Source organism: Salvelinus fontinalis, chromosome 5 (assembly GCF_029448725.1).
Source record: "Salvelinus fontinalis isolate EN_2023a chromosome 5, ASM2944872v1, whole genome shotgun sequence".
In the NCBI taxonomy this organism is placed as follows: domain Eukaryota; kingdom Metazoa; phylum Chordata; class Actinopteri; order Salmoniformes; family Salmonidae; genus Salvelinus; species Salvelinus fontinalis.
In genome coordinates, this window is record NC_074669.1 from 5,137,812 (window position 1) to 5,160,340 (window position 22,529).

Genomic DNA, 22,529 nt, shown 5'->3' on the forward strand with positions numbered 1-22,529 from the left:
ATTTTCTTTATAGTAAATGTGTAAGGTTTTGTCATTTGGTCACAATCAAATCAAATCAAATGTATTTATAAAGCTTTTTTTACATCAGCTGATGTCACAAAGTGCGATACAGAAACCCAGCCTGAAACACCAAACAGCAAGCAATGCAGATGTAGAAGCACCCAGTGGCCAAGAAAAAACTCAAATGTTTTCATTAATTTGCTTCATTAATTTAAAAAAAAATTTCATTTCAGTCAACCAGTCAACCATTTCAGACAACCATTTGTTTTAGTGACAGTTCTTTCTTCCATAACAGGTCAACCATGATCACCTTGCTCCTGCTGTGTGTGTGTCTTCCCTTCATCACCTCAACTATATCATTTGAAGACCCCGGCGGTACGTGTAATCTGACATCACTATAATTGATCCCTGATCAAACACAGATAGATGGGTGTAAGAAAGGTTTCGCACTCCCACTGCTTTCATCCAATCAGATCCAATCCACATCCAGGAAGGACCAATGGAAGGATGCGTTGCATTCAAACAGGGGAAGGTTGCAGTTCTAGCTATTCAAGCGGAGCTCCTGTTATAAACTGTATGTGTACTGTCCACCACCGACGGTAAATGTAAAAGTAGCAAGGTTTTTAGTCTCTCCGGATAGGGTTTGGGATAATGTAGGCAGATGACATGACTCTGCTTTACTGAAAAGAAACAGCCACTACGTCCACCATATTATTATTATTATTATTATATTCACTTCGGCAAACATCTTCCTGCGTGAGCTACTCATGAGCAGTGTGACAGTTAGAAAGTATCTTCCATCCAAGTAGATGCAAAATATGTTGTAAAAAAAAAAAAGGTATCTCATACTCTCCTCCCCAGATCTGGACAGTAACCTGAGTGTCAGCATTCCCGTGGAGGTGCCGCTGCGCCCTCTGATGGGCGCCAAGGTGGCTGTGCCCTGCTACTTCCAGGACAACATGGTCAACGACCCCGGCGCACACACTGTCACCCCCCTGTCCCACCGCATCAAGTGGACCTACGTCACCAAGGGCAAGGCCACCCTCATACTGCTGGCGTCGGAGGGCAAAGTTCACGTGGAGACGGAGTACCTAGACCGGGTCACCATGCTCAACTACCCGCTGGTGCCCACCGACGTCACCATGGAGATCACAGAACTGCGTGCCAAGGACTCGGGCACTTATCGCTGTGAGGTCATGCACGGCATCGAGAATAACTATGACTGGGTGGACATCCAGGTTCAAGGTATGCACCCTAACCAAATATAAGGGTTATTGGGGTCAATTCTCTTTCGATTCAGTCCATTCTGGAAGTAAACAGAAATTCAAATTCCATGGTTTGCTTAATTTTTATTATTTTTTAAAATATTATATGGGGAAGAGTATTGTATAATTAAGCAATAAGGCATGAGGAGGTGTGATATATGGCCAAAGTACCATGGCTAAGGGCTTTTCCACGGCTGTCAGCCAATAAGCATTTATGGCTCAAACCACCAAGTGTATAATGTGCTATGAAAGTGTGTAAAACTCCTCCACAGTGAGTACACATCTTATGTAAATCAGTAGAAAAGGATTTTGACACGGTTGGGGGTCAATTCCATTTCGATTCAATCCATTCAGGAAGTAAACTGTTTCCAATTCCAAATCATTGAGAAAAATTTGAATTTCAGTTTACTTCCAGAATTGATTGAATCAACATGGAATTGATCCCAACTGTGTCAAACATCCTCTTACTCATCCTGTTATACACAAACCAATCCTCTGAAACGGAATAATACTCCGTATAATATGACGGTGAGGGCGATGTGTTCTCTCCTCTCCAGGTATTGTGTTCCACTACCGAGCCATCTCGACACGCTACACTCTGAACTTTGAGAGGGCCAAGGCTGCCTGTATCCAGAACAGTGCCACCATCGCTACCCCAGGACAACTACAGGCAGCCTTTGACGATGGCTTCCACCAATGTGACGCCGGGTGGCTCTCTGACCAAACAGTCAGGTAATTGTGATATACTAAATTGTGTACTGTCGTTACTGTTTTAGGGAAACCATCTTTGATGTGTTGGCGCCCAGGGTGGATATCCAGTACAGTAAAAATTAAGAAATGAGTTCAGCCCTGAAGGGTTTAACGGGGAATGTTATTCTAGAGCATGGGTTAGCATTAATAAGAAAAGACATGTTATAACCATTTGGGATTAAAAATAAACAAATTGACGGCGTGACGTGTATGCATTTTTTTTCTCTTTGCCATCTTACGCGATCTACTCAAGGTACCCCATCCATGAGCCACGTGAGGGTTGCTTCGGAGATAAAGAGGAGTTCCCGGGAGTGCGAACCTACGGCTTGAGAGAGGTCAACGAGACCTATGACGTGTACTGCTTTGCACAGAAGATGTCAGGTACAGTACATTACGCTGTAGCTGGTCATGGTCATTATACAAGCTGTTTTGTGGTGCACATAGATAAACATCACTATTAAAGTAGAACTGACAGCATTTTAGCAACATGAGATCTTATTAAATCTGTTCCTATACACCTCCAGGAAGAATATGACACCTTAAAAAAAAGAATCTAACAAGCAAGCACTTAGATAGTCATTTTTCATACTTTCATAGAATGCTTGGCAATGACATTTGCCAATGAAAATTCTAGCGCAACATAGTGTAGAAAAGCGGCCGTGCGTTTGGACAATTAATAGACACTGCAGTAAATAAAACCTAATAAAAACATCTGTCTTGTCCAGGATCGGAGTCTACGCAGACCGGTGTGCCATAGCCAATCAGAACTAGTAGGCCTATATGCACATTAACCATTATTAAAGGCCTACATGTTTCTCTGTTGCAGGTTTTATTTTATTTGATAAATTATGAATTAATTGTCAAGCTTTGAAAACCGAATCTAGACTGCAACATAGCCTATTAGCCACGTTATGACTAGCCTATTAGCCATGTTATGACTAGCCAATTATTACATAAGCTAGCCTATTAGCCATGTTATGACTAGCCTATTATTACATAAGCTAGCCTATTAGCCACGTTATGACTAGCCTATTATTACGTAAGCTAGCCTATTAGCCACGTTATGACTAGCCTATTATTACATTAGCTAGCCTATTAGCCACGTTATGACTAGCCTATTATTACGTAAGCTAGCCTATTAGCCACGTTATGACTAGCCTATCATTACGTAAGCTAGCCTATTAGCCATGTTATGACTAGCCTATTATTACGTAAGCTAGCCTATTAGCCACATTATGACTAGCCTATTATTACGTAAGATAGCCTATTAGCCACTTTATGACTGACTTGTGATCATTGTCCTTGCTATTTCGATTGTATTGACATTCCCAGCCTTAGTTAAACAGTTGTCCATTTTCGTTCAAAATATTGAGTCATTGAAACTGAAACTGTCAGGACCCGGTGCGAGAAACAGTCACTAATAATCTGCAGAACCCAGAAGATGAGGCAGACACAGCAGTACTAGAGATTGTGGTTTAATTAAAGAACAAAATCTTCAGGCAAAGAATCTAAATCCACAATGTCCAAAATAAAGCAAAGAGGCAAAAAATGGATATCTTCCAAAATACAAAGAAAATCCACAAAGTGGTAAGAACAGCAAGGGAAAAAACAAACCTCAAAAGACTAATCCAAAAAACACAAGAACAAAACCAGAGAACCTCTGGAAAATCCAACAAGAGAAAACATATGTTCAGAACAAGGCTTGGGCTGGGGCTGGGTGCTAACATACAAACACTGAGCAAAGAACTGAGGAACACACAGGGTTTAAATACTAACAAGGGAACGACACACAGGTGCAAACACTAATTAGAGCAAGGAAAAAACAAAAGGTACAAAAAAGGTGCAATGGGGACATCTAGTGACCAAAACCTGAACAGTCCTGGCCAAAAGCTGACAGAAACTGTGCATCCCGAATGGGTGATGGCAGCAAAGAATGTTCCAGGCCAGCTGTGATTTACAACCTGATAGCAATATTTTGGGACCAAGAAGAAATCTATTGGTGAATTATATTAATCATACATTGAACTGCATCCATCTATTCTGCCAACAATCACAGTATTTTTTGTCAAACCTCATAAAAGTTGGTTTTGAAAAATAAACTGGGAATTTGATATTTTTTACTGATATTATGAATAACTGATAGTTTCATATGTGCAAAGTAGTTAAAACCATGTCAGTTCCACTTTAAGGGATTTATAACAGCTGTATTCAATAGGTGGACCGCAGTCCGGCTCCGTACCCACAACAGGGTCAATACGAGAAAAATACAAAAACAATAGGACTGTTTCATATATACTGAACAAAAATATAAATGCAACATGTAAAGTGTTGATTTCATGTTTCATGAGCTGAAATAAAAGATCCCAGTAAATGTTCATACGCACAAAAAGCTTATTTTGCTCAAATTTTGTGCACACATTTGTTTACGTCCCTGTTAGTGGGCATAATCCATCCACCTGATAGGTGTGGCATATCAAGAAGCTGATTAAACAGCATGATCATTACATTCGCATGCGGACCACAGGAATGTCCACCAGAGGTCTTGCCAGAGAATTGAATGTTAATTTCTCTACCATAAGCCGCCTCCAAAGTTGTTTTAGAGAATTTGGCAGTAAGTCCAACCGGCCTCACAACCGCAAACCACATGTAACCACACCAGCGCAGGACCTCAACATCCGACTTCTTCACCTGCGGGATCGTCGGAGACCAGCCACACGGACAGCTAATAAAGCCAGACTAAAAAAACAAATTCTGATTGGCTGGCCTGGCTTCCCAGTAAGTGGGCCTATGCCCTCCCAGGCCCACCCATGGCTGCGCCCTGCCCAGTCATGTGAAATCCATAGATTAGGGCCGAATGAATTTATTTCAACTGACTGATTTCCTAATATCAGCTGCAACTCAGTAAAATCATTCAAATTGTTGCATGTTGCATTTATATTTTTGTTCAGTATAGTTGCTGTGTGTGCTGTGCTGTGGATGACTCTGCAGTTAAATAGGGATGAATTTTGCTTCTGCTCAGTGTCAAGACAGCTCCCTCAGCTTTGAAGAACAGAGTACAGTCTACTCTCCTCAATTAGTTATCTGTTTCTGAAATGATTTTACATTTACATTTTATTCCTTTAGCATATGCTCTTATCCAGAGCGATTTACAGGAGCAATTAGGATTAAGTGCCTTGCTCAAGTGCACCGATTTTAACCTCTTCCCCTATTAACAAGTATTTTTACTGGCATTAGTTACCGCAAGGACAATTGCTGCACTTTTATATCTGTCTGTTTGACCGCCTACGTCTGTGTTTCTCACTCTTTGCCTTCCCCAGGCAGAGTGTTCTACTCCATGTCCGTGGAGAAGTTTACCTTCTACCAGGCAATGGACCAGTGTGCCAAACTAGGGGCCAAGCTGGCCACCACTGGGCAGCTGTACCTGGCCTGGAAGTCTGGCATGGACGTGTGTAACGCGGGCTGGCTGGCAGACGGAAGCGTCCGCTACCCCATCAACATTGTCAGGCCCCAGTGTGGTGGAGGACTACTGGGAGTGAGGACCGTGTACCTGTTCCCTAACCAGACAGGCTACCCCTACCCGGACTCCCACTATGATGCTATCTGCTACCAAGGTAACCCAGTCACCAGATTATATCTGAAGACTGCATATCAAATCAAATCAAATGTATTTATATAGCCCTTCTTACATCAGCTGATATCTCAAAGTGCTGTACAGAAACCCAGCCTAAAACCCCAAACAGCAAGCAATGCAGGTGTAGAAGCACCTATCCCATAATACACCATCGTTGCTGTCGATCTCTTCAAGCTTGAACGACTGTACTTGGTCAAGGCACCAAAAATAGTTTAAAAAGAAGTCACAAATAAATTGTTGTAGTGTTAAAAAAGGAATCACTTCCTTATACAGCAAAAAGGCACTGTGGATTACATGTGGTGTGTTAAAAAGTTTCCAGTATGACAGAGTGTGGCTTTAACTTTAGCTGTTGCCAATGATCTAATTCATTAGAGGACGACGGTGCAGTCAAGACCACCCCGTTCCCAGAGGTGGTCACCATCACAGCCAGTCCTATGGTCTATCCAGGGCTAACCACCACCCCTGAAACTGAGGCAAGGGGGGAGGTGCTGACCCAAGCCCCCCTGGACACCATCACCATGGCACCGACCTTACCCATCCCACCCAGTGTGACTGACACGGTTACGAAGGTTACCCCGGTCGTGGGGGAAGAGATCATTAGCAGGGTGACAGCTAAACCTGATGTGGGCTTCGAGTTTCCTCATGACAAGGACACTGCCATGGCTCCTACAGGTTAGTGGATTGTGCCCCCCAGGTGCACGTTTTGGCTTTTTCCCTAGCACTACACAGCTGATTCAAATAACCAACTCATCATCAAGCTTTCATTATTTGAATCAGCTGTGTAGTTCTAGGGCAAAATCCAAAACAGGTCCCAGCTTATCAAGAGCAATTTATAAGTACAATTACAATTAAGTGCCTAGCTCAAGGGCACCTAGTCAGCTCTGGGGTTCAAACCAGCAACCTTTTGGTTATTGGCTTAACGCTTTTAACCACTAGGCTACCTGCCAGCAGTGGTTGCCATTTTCATTTTCAAGTGTAATAACTTAATTTCTGTCTTTGGTTCGGTCTGTCTCTTCCCTGCCTTCTCTCCCCCTCCCTCTCTCCGTACTCCTCCCTCCCTCCTTCCATCCCTCTCTGTAGGTGTGGTGTTCCACTACCGTGCTGACTCAAGTCGCTATGCCATGTCCTTCGTGGAAGCCCAGATGGCCTGTCAGAGTGTGGGTGCGGTCATCGCCAGCTCCCAGCAGCTACAGGCAGCCTACGAGGCAGGGCTCCACCACTGTGATGCAGGCTGGCTCAGGGACCAGACCGTCAGGTGAGATAGATAGTGTAAATATCAGTAGTCAAAACGTGGCCCTCTCAGTAGGGTTACAAAATTCTGCAAACTTTATTCAAGGTCCTTGGTTTTTCAGAAATCCCTGTTGGAGAAATCATTGGAGAAATCCTTGGAGAATTCCTTGGAGGATTCCTTGGAGAATTCCTTGGAGAATTCCTGCATATTCCCTTATGATTCCAGACATCTTCTGACTGGGATATCTGAGAAATGTTGGAACTTTGGGAACATTTCCTGAATGATTAAACTCTACTTCCAAGACTGCTTTTCTTAAAGAGGACAGAAGTGTAACTGTTTTCTAACCACACATTTACCACCAACCCTGACCTGCAGGTACCCCATCCTGTATCCCAGAGATAAGTGTTCAGGAAACCTGGAGAATGTCCCAGGGGTGAGGTCCTATGGCCTGAGACCTGCTACTGAGCAATACGACGTCTACTGCTATGTGGACCGCCTCAAGGGTGAGAGACATGGCCCCTCATGGACCCTTATTCTTCTGCTGCTTCTTCTTCTTCTGCTTCTTCTTCTTCTACAGACCTTAGCTGCAGATGTAAAGTGATTTATTCTTCTTCTACAGTCCTTAGCAGAAGATGTAAAGTGATTCCGTCTTCTTCTACAAACCTTAGCTGCAGATGTAAAGTGAACCATCACTCCTGAGTAAAACCACCTACTCTCTCTTCTCCCTCACTTCCCAGGGGAGCTGTTCTATTCCAGTGACTATGACAGCTTCTCCTATGAGGAGGCTGTAGCCCACTGCCAGAAGCTCAACACCACGCTAGCCACCACAGGGCAGCTCTATGCCGCCTGGAGACAGGGCTTCGACAAGTGCCGTCCAGGCTGGCTGCAGGATCGCAGCGTCCGCTACCCCATCCATGTCCCAAGGCCCCACTGTGGAGGCGGCAAGGCCGGGGTACACACCATCTACGCCTTCCCCAACCAGACAGAAAACCCAGACCAGCACTCCAGATACGATGCATACTGCTTCAGAGGTATGAGTTTGGATCTGTTCAGAGTCATGGAGAGAGTTGCGAAACGCACCAAAGTGTGTGATAATTACAATCTGTGACAATTAGAGGAATTCTTACCAGATTGTGTAATTTACTTAGAACTCTTGTTACCAAAATGGTTCCTGTTAAATCTCAACTGATTAAGCATACATTTATATAAGGCTTTGTGTCAATCCATTGAAAAATAATAGAGACAACCATTGAGCCATAAGCTTTAATAATGACAAATGCAGCCACTGTTAAAAGTGTGAAAATGATATTGTGTTGGTTTTCTTTGTTTTGTAGCTGAACGTGTGATTATTCACACTGAAACCAGACTCAACGTTACTCTAGTTGTCGAGGAGGAAATTATCAACATGACAACCAGAACAGACCAATTGACGCCTGGTAATATATATTTTTATTAAGAGGTCTACAGTATTTCTATTTCCCCACTAGTATTTCCTGTACATGTATCCTGCCGACTACAACAAATGTAACAGTTTTGGTAGCCTAGTGGTAGCCTAGTGGTAGAGTGTTGGCCCGGTAACCAAAAGGTTACTGGGCCAACGAATCCCTGAGTTGACAAGGTAAAAATCTGTCGTTCTGCCCCTGAGCGAGGCAGTTAACCCACTGTTCCTCAGGCGCTGAAGACGTGGATGTCGATTTTTTATTTTTATTTTTTATTTTTATTTCACCTTTATTTAACCAGGTAGGCTAGTTGAGAACAAGTTCTCATTTGCAACTGCGACCTGGCCAAGATAAAGCATAGCAGTGTGAACAGACAACAACACAGAGTTACACATGGAGTAAACAATAGACAAGTCAATAACATGGTAGAAAAAAGAGAATCTATATACAATGTGTGCAAAAGGCATGAGGTAGGCAATAAATCGAATAATTACAATTTAGCAGATTAACACTGGAGTGATAAATCATCAGATGATCATGTGCAAGAAGAGATACTGGTGTGCAAAAGCAGAAAAGTAAATAAATAAAAGCAGTATGGGGGTGAGGTAAGTAAGTTGGGTGGGTGGGTAGTTTACAGATGGACTATGTACAGCTGCAGCGATCGGTTAGCTGCTCGGATAGCAGATTTTTAAAGTTGTTGAGGGAGATAAAAGTCTCCAACTTCAGAGATTTTTGCAATTCGTTCCAGTCGCAGGAAGCAGAGAACTGGAAGGAAAGGCGTCCAAATGAGGTTTTGGCTTTAGGGATGATCAGTGAGATACACCTGCTGGAGCGCGTGCTACGGGTGGGTGTAGCCATCGTGACCAGTGAACTGAGATAAGGCGGCACTTTACCTAGCATAGCCTTGTAGATGACCTGGAGCCAGTGGGTCTGACGACGAACATGTAGCGAGGGCCAGCCGACTAGGGCATACAGGTCGCAGTGGTGGGTCGTATAAGGTGCTTTAGTAACAAAACGGATGGCACTGTGATAAACTGCATCCAGTTTGCTGAGTAGAGTATTGGAAGCTATTTTGTAGATGACATCGCCGAAGTCGAGGATCGGTAGGATAGTCAGTTTTACTAGGGTAAGTTTGGCGGCGTGAGTGAAGGAGGCTTTGTTCCGGAATAGAAAGCCGACTCTAGATTTGATTTTGGATTGGAGATGTTTGATATGAGTCTGGAAGGAGAGTTTGCAGTCTAGCCACACACCTAGGTACTTATAGATGTCCACATATTCTAGGTCGGAACCGTCCAGGGTGGTGATGCTAGTCGGGCGTGCGGGTGCAGGCAGCGAGCGGTTGAAAAGCATGCATTTGGTTTTACTAGCGTTTAAGAGCAGTTGGAGGCCACGGAAGGAGTGTTGTATGGCATTGAAGCTCGTTTGGAGGTTAGATAGCACAGTGTCCAGGGAAGGGCCGGAAGTATACAGAATGGTGTCGTCTGCGTAGAGGTGGATCAGGGAATCGCCCGCAGCAAGAGCAACATCATTGATGTATACAGAGAAAAGAGTCGGCCCGAGAATTGAACCCTGTGGTATCCCCATAGAGACTGCCAGAGGACCGGACAACATGCCCTCCGATTTGACACACTGAACTCTGTCTGCAAAGTAGTTGGTGAACCAGGCAAGGCAGTCATTAGAAAAACCGAGGCTATTGAGTCTGCCGATAAGAATATGGTGATTGACAGAGTCGAAAGCCTTGGCCAGGTCGATGAAGACGGCTGCACAGTAATGTCTTTTGTCGATGGCGGTTATGATATCGTTTAGTACCTTGAGCGTGGCTGAGGTGCACCCGTGACCGGCTCGGAAACCGGATTGCACAGCGGAGAAGGTACGGTGGGATTCGAGATGGTCAGTGATCTGTTTGTTGACTTGGCTTTCGAAGACCTTAGCTAGGCAGGGCAGGATGGATATAGGTCTGTAACAGTTTGAGTCCAGGGTGTCTCCCCCTTTGAAGAGGGGGATGACAGGGGCAGCTTTCCAATCCTTGGGGATCTCAGATGATACGAAGGAGAGGTTGAACAGGCTGGTAATAGGGGGTGCGACAATGGCGGCGGACAGTTTCAGAAATAGGGGGTCCAGATTGTCAAGCCCAGCTGATTTGTATGGGTCCAGGTTTTCCAGCTCTTTCAGAACATCTGCTATCTGGATATGGGTAAAGGAGAAGCTGGGGAGGCTTGGGCGAGTAGCAGCGGGGGGGGGGCGGGGCTGTTGGCCAAGGTTGGAGTCGCCAGGTGGAAGGCATGGCCAGCCATTGAGAAATGTTTGTTGAAGTTTTCGATTATCACGGACTTATCAGTGGTGACCGTGTTATCTAGCCTCAGTGCAGTGGGCAGCTGGGAGGAGGTGCTCTTGTTTTCCATGGACTTTACAGTATCCCAGAACTTTTTGGAGTTAGAGCTACAGGATGCAAATTTCTGCTTGAAAAAGCTGGCCTTTGCTTTCCTGACTGACTGCGTGTATTGGTTCCTGACTTCCCTGAACAGTTGCATATCACGGGGGCTCTTCGATGCTATTGCAGTTCGCCACAGGATGTTTTTGTGCTGGTCGAGGGCAGTCAGGTCTGGAGTGAACCAAGGGCTATATCTGTTCTTGGTTCTGCATTTTTTGAACGGAGCATGCTTGTCTAATATGGTGAGGAAGTAACTTTTAAAGAATGACCAGGCATCCTCAACTGACGGGATGAGGTCAATATCCTTCCAGGGTACCCGGGCCAGGTCGATTAGAAAGGCCTGCTCGCAGAAGTGTTTCAGGGAGCGTTTGACAGTGATGAGGGGTGGTCGTTTGACCGTGGACCCGTGGCGGATACAGGCAATGAGGCAGTGATCGCTGAGATCTTGATTGAAGACAGCAGAGGTGTATTTGGAGGGCAAGTTGGTCAGGATAATGTCTATTAGGGTGCCCATGTTTACGGATTTAGGGTTGTACCTGGTGGGTTCCTTGATGATTTGTGTGAGATTGAGGGCATCAAGCTTAGATTGTAGGACTGCCGGGGTGTTAAGCATATCCCAGTATAGGTCACCTAACAGAACAAACTCTGAAGCTAGATGGGGAGCGATCAATTCACAGATGGTGTCCAGGGCACAGCTGGGAGCTGAGGGTGGTCGGTAGCAGGCGGCAACAGTGAGAGACTTATTTCTGGAGAGATTAATTTTTAAAATTAGAAGTTCGAACTTTTTGGGCATAGACCTGGAAAGTATGACAGAACTTTGCAGGCTATCTCTGCAGTAGATTGCAACTCCTCCCCCTTTGGCAGTTCTATCTTGACGGAAAGTGTTATAGTTGGGTATAGAAATCTCAGAGTTTTTGGTGGCCTTCCTAAGCCAGGATTCAGACACGGCAAGGACATCAGGGTTGGCAGAGTGTGCTAAAGCGGTGAGTAAGGCAAACTTAGGGAGGAGGCTTCTGATGTTGACATGCATGAGGCCAAGGCTTTTTCGATCACAGAAGTCAACAAATGAGGGTGACTGGGGACATGCAGGGCCTGGGTTTACCTCCACATCACCCGAGGAACAGAGTAGTAGTAGGATGAGGGTGCGGCTAAAGGCTATCAAAACTGGTCGCCTAGAGCGTTGGGGACAAGGAATAAAAGGAGCAGATTTATGGGCGTGGTAGAATAGATTCTGGGCATAATGTGCAGACCAGGGTATGGTGGGGCACGGGTACAGCGGAGGCAAGCCCAGGCACTGGGTGATGATAAGAGAGGTTGTATCTCTGGACATGCTGGTCTCAATGGGTGAGGTCACCGCATGTGTGGGGGGTGGGACAAAGGAGGTATCAGAGGTACGGAGAGTGGAACTACGGGGTCCATTGCAAACCAAAACAATGATAACTAGCCTGAACAACAGTATGCAAGGCATATTGATATTTGAGAGAGACATACAATAAGGCATAAAGTGATTGCAGGTCATGATTGGGATAGCTAGCTAAAACAGCAGGTGAGATAACAGCAGCTAGTCAGCTAACACAGCAACAGAAGGTAAACATGGCGACGACTGGGCAGAGAGGGTCGGATTAACTACACACAGATCCTGAGTTAAGGCACAGAGCCGACAGATAAAACACAAATAAACAGAATGGAGTACCGTGAATTAATGGACAGTCAAGCAGGCATCAGCTATGTAGCCAAGTGATCATAGTGTCCAGGGGGCAGCCGTAGATGGAGTAGTGAGGCCTCCACTAAGCTAGCACGCGTTTAAAGTTAGTAGCCCGGGGGGGTGGTCTGCTCAGACGGAGGGGGTCTGCTCAGACGGAGGCCGGTTGAGGGCACCGGTTGAGGGCACGTCTGCAAACCAGACGTGGTCGTGTCGACAGAGAATCCAAGCCGGATAGCGATGGCGAAAGAGAGGTTGTGAATTGTAGAATTGTGTTTGCTAACTGGTGCTAGCTTCCTGGCTGCGCTAGCTGCAAGATAAGCTAGCAGTTAGCAGACCGGGGCAAGCAAGTTAGCCTTTGGGGGACGTCGCGATGGGGGGGAAGTCTGTTTTTGCCTCTTCGTGCGGTGACGTCGATAGACCAGTCGTGGAATTAGCAGGGTTCCAGGTAGCTCTAGGTAGCTAACAGGCCTAGTAGGTTAGCAGAATGGGCCTTCAGCGGGCGTCACGCCTGAGGGGCCTGTTGGAGTCCCCGGGCAGATTATGTCGGTATTCCAGTCATAGAGGATAGGCGGGGTTCCGTGCTCCGTACCGGCAGTAAATGGGTCCGGGTCTTGTAGCCCAGGAGTGGGCTTCAGTGGTAGCACAGGAGCCCTAGCCAATTAGCTTCAGGCTAATTGGTGCCTGCTCCGGTGCCTGCTCCGGGATGGAAACGCTAGCCAGGAGTGGTCACCCGGGATTGTGGTTAGCTAGTTGCGAAGATCCAGATGAAAATGTTCAGAGTTTGCGGTAGGAATCCGGGGATATGGAGAGAAATAGGTCCGTTATGCTCTGGTTTTAGTCACGTTGTTCGAACTAGCGAGAGCTTTCCGAGCTAAAGGTTAGCTGATGACCGCTAGCAATGGTTTGCTAACTGATAGCTAGTAGGCAGTTAGCTGGCTATCTTCAGTAGATGGATTCCAGATCAGAAGTAAATAGAAATACTTTAGAAAAAAGCAGATCCACGCCACATTGGGTGAGGCGGGTTGCAGGAGAGTATTTAGAAGTTGAGGTTTAAGAAAGTATTTTTAAAAGATATGCGAAGAAAAAGATGTAAAAAGATATATACAAGGGACACGGGACACGACAGGACAAAGACGTCTACACTGCTACGCCGTCTTGGAAGATTAAGGCAGCCCCCCGCACCTCTCTGATTCAGAGGGGTTGAGTTAAATGCGGACGACACATTTCAGTTGAAGGCCATTCAGTTGTACAACTGACTAGGTATCACCCGTTTCAGTTTCCTTTAGCCTCTATTTCAATCAGAATGCACAAGCTGTATTGTAGTCAGTGTGTAAGTATTACATGTTCTTCTTCCTCTGTGGTTTCTCAGGGAGCCCCATCGAGCCACCTGTCTCTGTGGTTGTGTCTGGTTCAGCCTCAGCTGATCATTCTGCCAGTGGTTGTGGCAGTGGAACTCCTGGCCATAGTGGATACACATCTGGTAGTGGAAGCGGCGAGGGCTCAGGGTCTGGCTTCCAAGTCACCTTCGAGGGCAGTGGACCCGTCTTGTCCGGCTCTGGCTCTGGAGATCCTCAGGAGGCGGGAGAGGGGAGTACCACTGTCACCTATCCCCCGAAAGTCGGGTCCGGGGATAGTGGGTCTGGGGTGGGAGAGTTCAGCGGGTCTGGGGATAGTGGGTCCGGGGTGGGAGAGTTCAGTGGGTCTGGGGATAGTGGGTCCGGGGTGGAGGTGGGAGAGTTCAGTGGGTCTGGGGTGGGAGAGTTCAGCGGGTCTGGGGATAATGGATCCGGGGTGGGAGAGTTCAGTGGGTCTGGGGATAGTGGTTCCGGGGCGGGAGAGTTCAGTGGGTCTGGGGATAGTGGTTCCGGGGTGGGAGAGTTCAGTGGGTCTGGGGATAGTGGGTCCGGGGTGGAGGTGGGAGAGTTCAGTGTGTCTGGGGATAGTGGGTCCGGGGTGGAGGTGGGAGAGTTCAGTGGGTCTGGGGATAGTGGGTCCGGGGTGGGAGAGTTCAGTGGGTCTGGGGATAGTGGGACCGGGGTGGAGGTGGGAGAGTTCAGTGGGTCTGGGGTGGGAGAGTTCAGTGGGTCTGGGGATAGTGGGTCCGGGGTGGGAGAGTTCAGCGGGTCTGGAGATAGTGGGTCTGGGGTGGGAGAGTTCAGCGAGTCTGGGGATAGTGGGTCTGGTGTGGGAGAGTTCAGCGAGTCTGGGGATAGTGGATCCGGGGTGGGGGTGGGAGAGTTCAGCGGTGGGCTACCGTCCAGTGTCCTTCCCCACTCGGGTAGTGGCAGCGGTGTATCTGGGGACCTGAGTGGTAGCGGGGACTCTGTCATCATCATTGTGGACAGAGAGATGGTGGACATCTCCAAACGGCAGCCCACCGGACAGGAGTTTGGACAAGGAGGTGTGGACATCAGTGGCTCCGGAGGAATGTCTGGATCGTATGGCCTCTTCAGCGGGGATGTTACCAGCACCTCTGGTTACGGAAGTCCTGACATATCTTTCACGCATTCAGGTCTTATCGACCTGACCGATCAGCCCACGGGAGAGCAGGAAGTCTCCGGCTACCAGACCTTCTCTTCTGGTTTTCCAAGCGGTTTCCCCTCCGGTTTTCACAGTGGCTCTGGATTCCCATCCATTAGGGACAAATCCCATTCAGACCACGAGGTCATCTTCCTGACAGATGACGGGATGATGGAGGTGACGGCACGTCAAGGGGAGCAGAGTCCGGAGCAGGGACGGGGTTACGTAGAGGTCAGTGGAGACAGCAGTAGCCAACATGAAGGGAGCACCTCGGCCAGTGGGCTCTCCCTGGGGGAGTCACCATTTGCAGAGGGCCTGTCTGTGGTGCTGCTGCCTGGTTCAACCATGACTTACCCAGAGAATATCGGCAGTCTTGGCAACACAGACCGAGGGGATGACCTGGATCTGGTGGAAGAAGGCCAAGAGCAGAAAGGGCTGGGAGGTTCCACGGAGACAATCTATGTCACGGCACCATCGGCAGTCTTCTCTAGCATGACGACAGCACCCGCCGTCTCGATGGTGACCCCTGCTGTGGTGGAGGAGCCTGCTGTAGTGTACGGTATGTTGCTTAAAGGGATAGTACAGCAATATTTTATCACTTGGTCATATCTTACTTTAGAGGTGTTCTATAGGTTAGTAGTTACAGCATGTATACTAAACAAAAATGTGACATGCAACAATTACCAAGACTTTACTGAGTTACAGTTCATATTAGGAAAGCAGTCAACTGAAATAAATAAATTAGGCCCTAATCTATGGATTTCACATGACTGGGCAGGGGTGCAGCCATGTGTGGGCCTTGGAGGGCATAGGCACACCCACTGGGGAGCTAGGCCAAGCCAATCAGAAAGGTTTTTCCCCACAAAAGGGCTTTATTACCGACAGAAATACTCCTCAGCACCCGACCCCCCCCCCCCCCCCTCAGACGATCCCGCAGTTGAAGAAGCCGGATGTGGAGGACCTGAGCTGGAGTGGTGACACGTGGTCTGCGGTTGTGAGGCCGGTTGCACATACTGCCAAATTCTCTAAAACGATGTTGGAGGCAGTTTATGGTAGAGAATTGAACATTAAATCATCTGGCAATAGCTCTGGTGGACATTCTTGCAGTCAGCATGCCAATTGCATGCTCCCTCAAATCTTGTGACGTCTGTGACATTGTGTTGGGTGACAAAACTGCACATTTTAGAGTGGCCTTTTATTGTCCCCAGCACAAGGTGTACCTGTGTAATTATCATGCTGTTTAATCAGCGTCTTGATATGCCACACCTGTCAGGTGGATGGATTATCTTGCCAAAGGAGAAATGCTCACTAACAGGGATGTAAACGAATTTCTGCACACAATATCAGTTCATGATAGATGGGACCAACACTTTACATGTTGTGTTTATATATTTTTTCAGGATACCTGAAATAGCACAGTCCTAATGTATATAATATGTCATGTAGTCTACATATTCTACCACAACCAGTTATTATTCTTATTACCATGATACTCCTTTTTCTTTTACTTGTTCTATTTTTGATTTGACATTTCTTTATTATTGATATATATTCTGCACTGTTAAGGAGAGCTAACAAGTAGGCATTTCACTGTACCGTTTATACCTGCTGTATCCTGGGTATGTGACAAATCAACTTTGATTTGATTCTCCCAGTAGGCTCCACTCTGTATAAACTCCATGAATAAAAAGACAGGGCGAGTGGCTGGCTCCTGAGACTGACTGGCCAGCGGCTGTATAATACTATTTAGCTATACGCCATTGTTTACTTTGCTTTATCCACCTCATGCTAACAGCTAGTAACTACTTCCCCCCCCCTGGTTAGCATATTTATCTAAATCAACCCATTATTTATTTGACCCTTGCCCTCTTTCTAGCTACTACTGAACCTTGTGAGCCTAACCCGTGTGGAGCAGGCACCTGCTCTGTGGAGGATGGCGTCGCTTTGTGCCAATGCCCACATGGATTGGCTGGAGAGGAAAACTGCAGCACACGTGAGTGCCACCGCCATGTGTTAAGAGATGTATTGACATGATTGTAAGCCCGCATATCTATTAAAGATGATCAAGTTATTCTTTTGTTCAGTGTTTGCATGCAAATTAAAGTTGCCATGTGCCACAACGTAAACCTTTGGGGGGGGGGGGGGAGTTGTATCAAAATCAACAAATGTAGAACATTCTAAAGTCAATTTGTTAATGCGTCGATCTATCTGTCCGTGTGTGCAGCGGTGCAGGGCTGCGCCGAGGGTTGGGTGGAATTCATGGGGAGCTGCTACCTGCACTTTGCTGAGAGAGACACCTGGCCTGACGCTGAGCAGCGCTGCCAAGAGCTGAACGCCCACCTGGTCAGCATCACCTCCCAACAGGAGCAGGAGTTTGTCAACTGTGAGTAAAGAGATAGGATGTGTGCGGGGAGGGGGGGGATTACTGTTGAGATTCAGAATAGTAGAATTCAACAATGTCGAAATGTGTTTGTGCCTCAGCAGTTTTCCCTCTTTTGTCAGTCACTCAATTAGCCATGTCAGCTAACATTTTAACATTAGTAAGTTAGTCTAGAAAAATCTACCGACCGGGCATGCAAGGCACAAGCCAAGAGGCCCTGACCTCCAGGCGCCCTGACCTCCAGGGGGCCCCCATTGATTTTGTTAGTCACTCTTACTCAGATATCATACTAACATGGCATAAGTCATGGAAAAATGTGTAGAATTGCAGGAAGTCATGGCAAAATGTGTAGAATTGCATGAAGTTAGTTATACAATTGCGAAATGTTCACTCAACATCTTGGCAAAATGTGTAGAATTGGAGAAAAGGGTCTACAAAACTGCAACATTTTCTCTACGCTCATGCATGGCAAAATGTGTAGAATTGCCGGAAATGTACGTAAAAACGTAAAAACTCTCCGCCATCGAGAGGGGCCACTAAAATGTTTTGCCTGCCAATCTCGCTTAGGGCCCCCAAAAGGCTAGGGCCGATCCTGTGTGTGTGTTTCAGTTATTTTAAGCACAGACATTAACATATCTGATACATACATGACAGTTCACTGCTCTCTTCACCATCTAGCTAACGCTCAGGACTATCAGTGGATTGGACTCAATGACAAGGACGTGCAGAATGAGTTCCGATGGACAGATGGCAGTCCATTGGTAAGTTTTTTGTTGTTGTCCAGTTCAGGTATCGCCCTACTCTTATCTCCTAGTTTACTTTGATTTTATGTGCATTGCAATGGGAAATGTTCTCTGCAAATGAAATAGAAGAAGAAGAAAGGAGGAAGAAGAAGAAGAAGAAGAAGAAGAAGAAGAAGAAGAAGAAGAAGAAAGGAAGAAGAAAGGAAGAAGAAGAAGAAGAAGAAGAAGAAGAAGAAGAAAGGAAGAAGAAGAAGAAAAAGAAAGGAAGAAGAAGAAGAAAGGAAGAAGAAAAAGAAAGGAAGAAGAAAAAGAAGAAGGAAGGAAGAGGAAAAAGTAGAAGAAGAAGAAAGGAAGAAGAAGAAGAAGAAAAAGAAGAATAAGAAGAAGAAAGGAAGAAGAAGAAAGGAAGAAGAAAAAGAAGAAGAAGAAGAAAGGAAGAAGAAAAAGAAAGGAAGAAGAAGAAGAAGAAGAAAAAGAAGAAGAAGAAGAAGAAGAAGAAGAAGAAGAAGAAAGGAAGAAGAAGAAAGGAAGAAGAAGAAGAAAAAGAAAGGAAGAAGAAGAAGAAAAAGAAAGGAAGAAGAAGAAGAAAGGAAGAAGAAAAAGAAAGGAAGAAGAAAAAGAAGAAGGAAGGAAGAGGAAAAAGTAGAAGAAGAAGAAAGGAAGAAGAAGAAGAAGAAGAAGAAGAAGAAGAAGAAAGGAAGAAGAAAAAGAAAGGAAGAAGAAGAAGAAGAAGAAAAAGAAGAAGAAGAAGAAAGGAAGAAGAAGAAGAAAAAGAAAGGAAGAAGAAAAAGAAGAAGAAAGGAAGAGGAAAAAGTAGAAGAAGAAGAAAGGAAGAAGAAGAAGAAAGGAAGAAGAAGAAAGGAAGAAGAAGAAGAAAAAGAAAGGAAGAAGAAGAAGAAAAAGAAAGGAAGAAGAAGAAGAAAGGAAGAAGAAAAAGAAAGGAAGAAGAAAAAGAAGAAGGAAGGAAGAGGAAAAAGTAGAAGAAGAAGAAAGGAAGAAGAAGAAGAAGAAGAAGAAGAATAAGAAGAAGAAAGGAAGAAGAAAAAGAAGAAGAAGAAGAAAGGAAGAAGAAAAAGAAAGGAAGAAGAAGAAGAAGAAGAAAAAGAAGAAGAAGAAGAAAGGAAGAAGAAGAAGAAAAAGAAAGGAAGAAGAAAAAGAAGAAGAAAGGAAGAGGAAAAAGTAGAAGAAGAAGAAAGGAAGAAGAAGAAGAAAGGAAGAAGAAGAAAAAGAAAGGAAGAAGAAGAAGAAGAAAGGAAGAAGAAAAAAAGAAGAAAAAGAAAGGAAGAAGAAGAAGAAGAAAGGAAGAAGAAGAAAAAGAAAGGAAGAAGAAGAAGAAGAAGAAGAAGAAGAAGAAAGGAAGAAGAAGAAGAAAAAGAAAGGAAGAAGAAGAAGAAAGGAAGAAGAAGAAGAAAAAGAAAGGAAGAAGAAAAAGAAGAAGAAAGGAAGAGGAAAAAGTAGAAGAAGAAGAAAGGAAGAAGAAGAAGAAGAAGAAAGGAAGAAGAAGAAAAAGAAAGGAAGAAGAAGAAAAAGAAAGGAAGAAGAAGAAAAAGAAAGGAAGAAGAAGAAGAAGAAGAAGAAGAAAAAGAAGGAAGAAGAAAAAGAAGATTGAAAGGAAGAAGAAAAGAAGAAGAATAAAGGAAGAAGAAAAAGAAGAAGAAGAAAGGAAGAAGAAGAAGAAAGGAAGAAGAAAAAGAAGAAGAAAGGAAGAAGAAAAAAAGAAGAAAAAGAAAGGAAGAAGAAGAAGAAGAAAGGAAGAAGAAGAAAAAGAAAGGAAGAAGAAGAAGAAGAAGAAGAAGAAGAAGAAGAAAGGAAGAAGAAGAAGAAAAAGAAAGGAAGAAGAAAGGAAGAAGAAGAAGAAAAAGAAAGGAAGAAGAAAAAGAAGAAGAAAGGAAGAGGAAAAAGTAGAAGAAGAAGAAAGGAAGAAGAAGAAGAAGAAGAAAGGAAGAAGAAGAAAAAGAAAGGAAGAAGAAGAAAAAGAAAGGAAGAAGAAGAAAAAGAAAGGAAGAAGAAGAAGAAGAAGAAGAAGAAGAAGAAGAAGAAGAAGAAGAAGAAGAAGAAGAAAAAGAAGGAAGAAGAAAAAGAAGATTGAAAGGAAGAAGAAAAAGAAGAAGAATAAAGGAAGAAGAAAAAGAAGAAGAAGAAAAAGAAGAAGAAGAAAGGAAGAAGAAGAAGAAAGAAGAAGAAAGGAAGAAGAAGAAAGGAAGAAGAAGAAGAAGAAGAAAGGAAGAAGAAGAAGAAGAAGAAGAAAGAAGAAGAAAGGAAGAAGAAGAAAGGAAGAAGAAGAAGAAAGGAAGAAGAAAAAGAAGAAGAAGAAAGGAAGAAGAAAGGAAGAAGAAAAAGAAGAAGAAAAAGAAGAAGAAGAAGAAGAAGAAGAAGAAGAAAAAGAAGAAGAAGAAGAAAGGAAGAAGAAGAAAAAGAAGAAGAAGAAGAAAGGAAGAAGAAGAAGAAACATTTTAATCAGCATTTGACTTGTTAATTCCATTTGATCCTACTTTCTAATCAAACAGTCCTATTTTGATGTGTTCACATGCAGGAATTTGAGAACTGGAGGCCCAACCAGCCGGATAACTACTTTAACTCCTGGGAGGACTGTGTGGTGATGATCTGGCACGAGAACGGCCAGTGGAACGACGTGCCCTGCAACTACCACCTGCCCTTCACCTGCAAGAGTGGACCAGGTAGGAGCAGGGATTAGGGGTTGAGGTTCAGAGGGCACAGCACATTCTTTGGGTCAGCTATCAGTCACTGAGCCAAAAGGACAGAGAAATAGCACTAGCCTTGATGCTTTTTTAAATATAGCGATGTCCGCAGGTGCTAGTCATCACTATGCACCAATCGGGGTTAATCAAGTGTTAAATGAAGTGTTATAGCTGCAATACAACCAAATTCACATAGAAATGCGAGTTATAGATTTGTAATTCTCGTTGAAAGCAAGTCTAAGAAGTGGTAGATCTGTTCTATGTGCTATATTTCTATGCTTCTCGTTCTTAAGTTTCGTTTTTGCATCTTTTGGTTTTGTACACCAGCTTCAAACTGTTGGAAATACAATATTTTTTGGGTTACTGAAAATATATTTCACAGCGGTTTGGATGGTACAGTGATTCTCTACACTAAACATTGCTTGTTTTGTCATATAAACTGTAATTAGGAGAACCATAAAAAAAATGCAACCAGGAAATGGCGGAGCAATTTCTGCATATTGCACCTTTAAACATGTTAAAACTGTGTGTTAAACATAATTGGTACTTGTAGGAAACACATGATGATGATCTTGGCATATTTTCTGGTTTCCCCTTTTCTTCCCAGTCATGTGCCACTCGCCCCCAGAGGTGGCCAACGCCAGGCCGATGGGCAGCAGAAAAGACCGTTACCCTGTCAACTCTATAGTCCGCTACCAGTGTGACGCAGGCTTCACACAGCGCCACCCGCCTGTTGTACGCTGCCGTCCCGACGGGCGGTGGGAGGAGCCCCAGGTGGAGTGTATAGAAGGTGAGTCTGACCTGCTCCTTGTTAAGTCACCGGTGTCTCGTCCACTTCCATCCGAGATCAGCATCTAATAACCATGCAGATGACATCACACATACTAACGGAGTAACAACACAGGAGACAAAACATCAACACGAGAAATATAGACATCATGAGAAATAACATCTCTAGGGAAACAAGTCGATAACATTACAGTAAAGTAGGTGAGTTGTGAGAAACTGTGAATACCCCATGCACTATTATTCATTTCTCTTTTATGGTTATTCAGCAATATTTTCATGATGTCATCAAAATTTGCCTCTCTCTCCCTCAGCCGGTGCCACACCCAGCAACAGACGACACAAGAGGACCATCAGGAGACGGTCTAAAGCAGCCAACAGTCAGTCACGGAGGAAGCTTCTCTAAGCAGGACTGAAGGGACACACTAAAAGAGAACCAAATGGAGCACTCTTGTAGATAAACGTTGCTACTCAACGCCATTTTGCATGACCAAAAAAAAAACACAACGTTCCCACCAGGGATGGAAATGGAAAACAAGTTACTTTTGGAATCCAAAAAATCCTTGAAATCACCTAAAGCACATTTTTGACATGTCAAAATGATTTAATTCCCCCAGTTCCACCCCTGATTCCTGTCACGCAGTCAAAAGTTTGAACACACCTACTCATTCAAGGGTTTTCTTTATTTTTACTATTTTCTACATTGTAGAATAAGAGTGAAAACATCAAAACTATGAAATAGCACATATGGAATCATGTAGTAACCAAAAAAATGTCAAACAAATCAAAATATATTTTAGATTCTTCAAATAGCCACCCTTTGCCTTGATGACGTTTGTGCACACTCTTAACCAGCTTCACCTGGAATGCTTTTCCAACAGTCTTGAAGGAGTTCATATGCTGAGCACTTGTTGGCTGTTTTTCCTTCACTCTGTGGTCCAACTCATCC

The 22,529-nt window shown here is 44.7% G+C and overlaps 1 protein-coding gene across 1 annotated transcript; it reads left to right on the forward strand.

Moving 5' to 3' along the window:
* Nucleotides 1-302: 302 nt before the first annotated feature.
* On the forward strand, nucleotides 303-22,183 carry LOC129854939 (aggrecan core protein-like). Its single transcript, XM_055922140.1, has 18 exons — nucleotides 303-375; nucleotides 862-1,245; nucleotides 1,823-1,997; nucleotides 2,269-2,396; nucleotides 5,333-5,626; nucleotides 6,019-6,318; nucleotides 6,727-6,901; nucleotides 7,253-7,380; nucleotides 7,615-7,908; nucleotides 8,212-8,313; nucleotides 13,822-14,096; nucleotides 14,655-15,531; nucleotides 16,849-16,965; nucleotides 17,197-17,355; nucleotides 18,031-18,113; nucleotides 20,629-20,773; nucleotides 21,402-21,584; nucleotides 21,895-22,183. Exons 1-18 carry the CDS (start codon nucleotides 303-305, stop codon nucleotides 21,984-21,986), a joined length of 3,984 nt encoding a protein of 1,327 aa, XP_055778115.1. The 3' UTR covers nucleotides 21,987-22,183.
* Nucleotides 22,184-22,529: the final 346 nt, after the last annotated feature.

Bases quoted from the DNA above. Each gene is read 5' to 3' on its own strand.
- LOC129854939 (XM_055922140.1), top strand. From the start codon at position 303: ATGATCACCTTGCTCCTGCTGTGTGTGTGTCTTCCCTTCATCACCTCA. The intron at 5,627-6,018 runs GTAACCCAGTCA...CTAATTCATTAG, and splicing joins TGATGCTATCTGCTACCAAG to AGGACGACGGTGCAGTCAAG. The intron at 15,532-16,848 runs GTATGTTGCTTA...CCCTCTTTCTAG, and splicing joins GGAGCCTGCTGTAGTGTACG to CTACTACTGAACCTTGTGAG.